Consider the following 5,415-nt stretch of genomic DNA (forward strand, 5'->3'; position numbering starts at 1 on the left):
CAGGTGTCTAAAATTTATAAGACAGTATACTAGCTATATATCAGGTGTCTAAAATTTATAAGACAGTATACTAGCTATATATCAGGTGTCTAAAATTTATAAGACAGTATACTAGCAATGTATCAGGTAATAGTTAAGAGATACTAATTTAAATGAACTCATTATGTTTTATGTAGTTATGTGAGTAGCTACCAACAGTTACCTGAAATACTCAAATTATTCATTATTTCTAAGTCTAAAGTTAAATAGTTAGGATATAAGGTATAGTCATAATATGCTGAAAATATTATAGTACTTGGATAAGTTTTTAACTTTGTGGACAGTAGTAAGTAGTGTTGAATTTACCACGACATTAGTTTACCAGACATTGTATTTTACACTGAAAATTTGCCCAAAGCAACAGTGCAGTAATTTTCTCTTATACAAAACAAGTACCTTTAATATATTTTTAGTTGGCTGAAGTTGAAGGTTAAACTACGTCGTACATTAGGCACAAAATAATTACTAAATATACGAGCAGAATATTTATTTTTTCATATTTTATGCTGACAATAGGCCAAACTTCAGATTGTTCAGTTAAGACTTGCTTAAAATTACATTCAGTACAATTATTTAAAGTGGTTTTGCAGCATTTCCAGTTGGTGATGTTATACTGAATAATCAGCCCATATTTTACACTAAAAAATGTAACCTTTTTATATGCACTGTAAAATAAATAAGTTTAGAAACATATATTCAAGTATTCATTGAGAAAGTTTCAGTTTATATTTATGGTGTTAAGGTATGTATAGAGTATAAGATATAATTCTCTTAAATTAATATCAGACTAAGTGTAACATATTAAAAAATTCATTTGGTAAAATGAAAACCTAAATAGTCCATTTAAATTGCATGTAAAGAAAAAGTATTTAAGCCAAAGATACCGATTCTGTTCTGCTTTGTCCCCCCCCCCCCCACCAAAAATAAAATATTTAATTTCATCTTTTTATCATTGAACATCTTAAAACTACATTTCACTACATATGTCATAATTATTACAGGTTACTTGTTGGTAACAACGTTCGGCTCTTGTGTGACAACAGTGTAAATATGTTCTTGAACTTACCACTTCAGTGATATGGTCGAGGGTGTAACAAATCTTGACATATTAGCAGGTTGCGTTGATAATAATATCAATTAAACCTGAGATGTCAAATAGAATATTGTAGGAACTATTTAAGTGGAATAAGTTGAAATAACTTCTAATTGTGATATCTAAATACAGTAAGATTTTAAACAATATTTAAGGATGTGATAAATATTGAATCTTATTGAATACAATTTGCTAAATCTGTGAGAAGGTGTACTAATATTTTAAGTTGAGGAATTATTTCTTTTCGGACGTATCTTGAACAATGGTTATATGAAAATGTTGGATATAAGGCATCATCTATGTGACACAGAACTCTAGATCCACGATTTCGTCCCGAGAAGGAAATGGTTGAACTAGTTCTCGTAGATACTCCTAAGATATTTATTTTTATTGTGTATAAAACAGAAAATGTATTAATTAAAATCACATCCAACAGGCCATAAGTGTCTAAATTTGTTCTCTTAAAGTGGACAAACTGCTTAATATGTTTGATTCTTGGAAATTCTACAACTGTGAGACATCTTGTAGTTTTGACACACACTTAACTGTACGTGTTTTGTGTCGAATGTTTTGATGGATAAACTGACGATCCTGAAAAGCTTATTTTCTTGTACGAGTTAGATAACCTTTGTATGTAACATGTTTTTTTTAATCCAATTTAACATTTCTTGTTGTTTTTGTTTCTCATTTTAGTGTGGTTCAGAGTTTTATAGAAGACAATCTGAAAGAGGTTACTGCAATCATATCATCGACCACTTGTTATGCAAACTTTGAAACTCTGGTCAAAGATGCTATTCCGACAGTGGTACAAAAAGTTAATTTTGGCTGCAATTCTTGGCGTAGGTTTGTACTGTAGCTTCTATCTTTTAGACAATGGAAAGAATAAATGGAAATTTTCCAAGAGCACACAAACAACTCGCCAGAAGACAGAGAGCCAAGATGTCGTCGAAATAGATCCTGAAAGCCAGATTCAAGATAACCAAAATGTGTATAAAGTACCCAAAGAAAACATTCATATCCACACGTGTCCAGCCTGTTTTGGTAAAGATCTTTGTACTGATATTGAAACTGGTTCTCTTGAGCTTTATAAAAATTCAAAAACCGAGTCACACGATCTTAGTTGGAGGGAAGCAATTTTACACAAAGCTGACAAAGTTGTGGTGTCATCAGTTTCTGACTCTTCTTGGAACAAGTTTGATCAGTACATTTGTAATAATGCAAGTAAAAAATTTCCCTGTGATGTTTCTACTGGTATTATGGCGAGTTATCTCGCATCCAACCGAGTAATGACAGCCGACGGTTTAAGGAACTTGTACCGAGTACTGGATAAGTCAAGGAGTGAAGTTGTGTAAGTTAGTTTGAAGCGTATAATTTAAACCATTCTTATTCCTTTTACGTGACACAAGAAAACTATATATCACCATACAAAAACAAAACTGTTATTTCCATACATACAGAGAACCACTCATGCTATTAATAAAATACAATCCTAATACATAATATAGAATATATATTCTTTGATAGATTGTTTAGGCAGGGTATTCATGATGAAACTTTTGTAGAATGGATGATAACTGCCTGTTGTAGAGACACTAGTGTAGAGGACGACTTTCGAAAGTCTTCCGGTTGAAGACAAAGGGTGGAAGACTTATGTCTCTGCAACATGCAGTTATCATCCATTCTACAAACTTTCATCATAGAAGTATTTCTTTAGACGATGAGAAGTGAAACAATGTGTGTATAGTCTTAGCTTCACCTGTAACAAACTGAACATTGTATGTTTGATTAATGTGGTACTGATGTATTTAAGAATTTGAAAGTAATCTTTTAATGCTCTTCAAATATTTTAAACGTTTTGTTCGTTGTTATTCTGTATAAAATTGAAGAATATACAATTTCAAAGATTAAAGTCAAGTTTTTATATATTGACTTGTGTATGGGGCTTTTGAGTATTACAGCCATCATTGTCCTATTAAAATTGTCCTTGAAATATAAGGTAAGGTTGTGTGAAAATATTTGTAATTTTTTGATATTTAATATATATATGTGTGTTATATTAAATCCTTATAAAATACAATGTATCAAGTCGACTGGTGTTTTGCACAAATTAAGTTGGACTGTTTTTAAACATAGCAAACATTTTGTAATCTGAGAAGTATAAGGATATATAATATCTTTATTTTTAAATTGGGGTTTTATTTTAGAAGGACCATCCCCCCCCCCCCCCCAACAACTTTGTTACCTATTACAGTAATATGTCACACAGTTGTCTACAAAACTTTGTTTTTCTTGATGAAAATTACTTAACTTATATTTCACTACGTGTGTTGTTAAAGGGTATATTTAACCAGGTATTTGTGGCAATAAAACAGTGAATCCTATCAATGTAATTATTATTTATTTTTAAGTATGAAAGCAGACAGTCAATAAACTAAAAGTAAATGCACGTCAATTTAACAGAATTATTGATGAAATGCAGCTGATGCTACAAAGGTGACATATTGAAATAAATATATATGAATTATGAGATTATCTAGAACAAAATGTTGAGGGATTTAGTATAAATGAACTCTCAAATTGCATCCGAGTAATTTGGAAAAAAAAAGGTGTTTTGGCAACAATGGTTAGGATGAAACGTGTCATTTTCTAAGTATGTAGATATTATATGATATTTTATGGCTAATTGGTATTTTTATGCTCCAGCTTGCCTATCTGTGCCACAAACAAGCTTGTGGATGAGTTAAAAGCAACATTTGATGATGATGGAGATGGCCAATTAAACAAAGAAGAACAAGCTCAGTTGATGACAGCTTTATTGATGCATCCAAGTTATGTTCTTTTAAAGGTGTTTACACTGTATTTAGATTACATAATATATTTATGTTCATTAACTTAAAAAACTGGTGTTGAGTTTTGAATAGATGTCTCAGTCTTATGATTCTTTGTTTTCTTTCTTTCTTTCTTTTGTTGGTATAATTTGTGCTAAAGTCCACTTTACTTAAGGATATTTTAAAACAATGTAACTTATTGCTAAAAATTTGAAGCCTCTCTTACTTTGCTTCCCAGTGGCACAGCGGTATGTCTGTGGACTTACAACACTAGAAACCGGGTTTCGATACCCGTGGTGGGCAGAGCACAGATAGTCCATTGTGTAGCTTTGTGCTTAACTTCAAACAAATATACTTGCTTTTTTCCTCAGGGTTTTTAATTGCCACTTGTCAAAGTTTTTCTAGAACCAATGATAAAGAAGGAAACAGCTGATTAGAACCTTCTGCAATCGACTAAGTCTTTAGTACATTTTACATGTAAATATATGTGGAAGTTTGGCTTGAATTAAATTGTGAATGTGTATGTGGTAGTTAGGTTTATACACTTGTATTTATACATGTACTGTTTAGTTCCAGGATACTGTAAACACCAACCTACCTATTCCTAATTTCCAAGGAACCTGTGGAAGGCTGGCTGTTTGGGAAGGTGGTCTGACCCCTCTTGAGGATCATCTTCAGGAATCGTTTGAGGAACGAGCTGGACTCGCTTCTCAGTTGCTGCAACTGGTAGACGATTTCCAGGTATGTTTATTACTAAACATACAAGTTACAGATAGTTACAAACACTTGAAAATAATTTGATTATTATTGCAGGACCTGTAGTCAGTAAAGTTGTGGACTACTGAGTATTTTGGTGCATAAAAAGTTTAGAAACAGTTTAAAAAGCTGATAGTCTGGAATAACTTATTCAATTCCTTCTCTGTGTATGCACTTTTCTAGCCATTTCTGTGCTAACACACTCAATGACTACAATTAATTTGATTGTAAAGTAACAATCACCAAATAGGTTTATGTTACAGTGTGATTTTGGGAAAATGGATGTTCAGAGCTGGGATCAACGATGTATTAGATTTATACTTTGTTCATAATGAATGTTCAGAGTTTGGATCAACGATATCTTAGATTTATATTTTGTTCACAATGAATGTTCAGAGTTTGGATCAACAATGTCTTAGATTTATAGTTTGTTCATAATGAGTGTTCAGAGTTTGGATCAACGATGTTTTAGATTTATAGTTTGTTCATAATAAGTGTTCAGAGTTTGGATCAACGATGTTTTAGATTTATAGTTTGTTCATAAAGAATGTTCAGAGTTTGGATCAACGATGTCTTAGATTTATAGTTTGTTCATAAAAAATGTTCATAGTTTGGAACAACGATGTCTTAGATTTATAGTTTGTTCACAATGAGTGTTCAGAGTTTGGATCAACGATGTCTTAGATTTATAGTTTGTTC

General features: G+C 31.7%; 1 protein-coding gene across 2 annotated transcripts in view; it reads left to right on the top strand.

Annotated features, from left to right (window-relative positions):
- The window catches only part of LOC106469853, a 17,745-nt gene that overhangs the window by 2,617 nt on the left and 9,713 nt on the right, over window positions 1-5,415 (top strand). For both annotated transcript variants that reach the window (XM_022398416.1, XM_022398415.1), the window contains exons 2-4: window positions 1,826-2,480; window positions 3,836-3,977; window positions 4,531-4,701. In XM_022398416.1, coding sequence (XP_022254124.1) covers window positions 1,894-2,480; window positions 3,836-3,977; window positions 4,531-4,701 — 900 coding nt within the window. In that variant the 5' untranslated portion in view covers window positions 1,826-1,893. The remainder of the gene's footprint in view (window positions 1-1,825; window positions 2,481-3,835; window positions 3,978-4,530; window positions 4,702-5,415) is intronic.

The sequence above is a fragment of the Limulus polyphemus genome, unplaced genomic scaffold (genome assembly GCF_000517525.1).
Source record: "Limulus polyphemus unplaced genomic scaffold, Limulus_polyphemus-2.1.2 Scaffold3685, whole genome shotgun sequence".
Taxonomy (NCBI): Eukaryota; Metazoa; Arthropoda; class Merostomata; order Xiphosura; family Limulidae; genus Limulus; species Limulus polyphemus.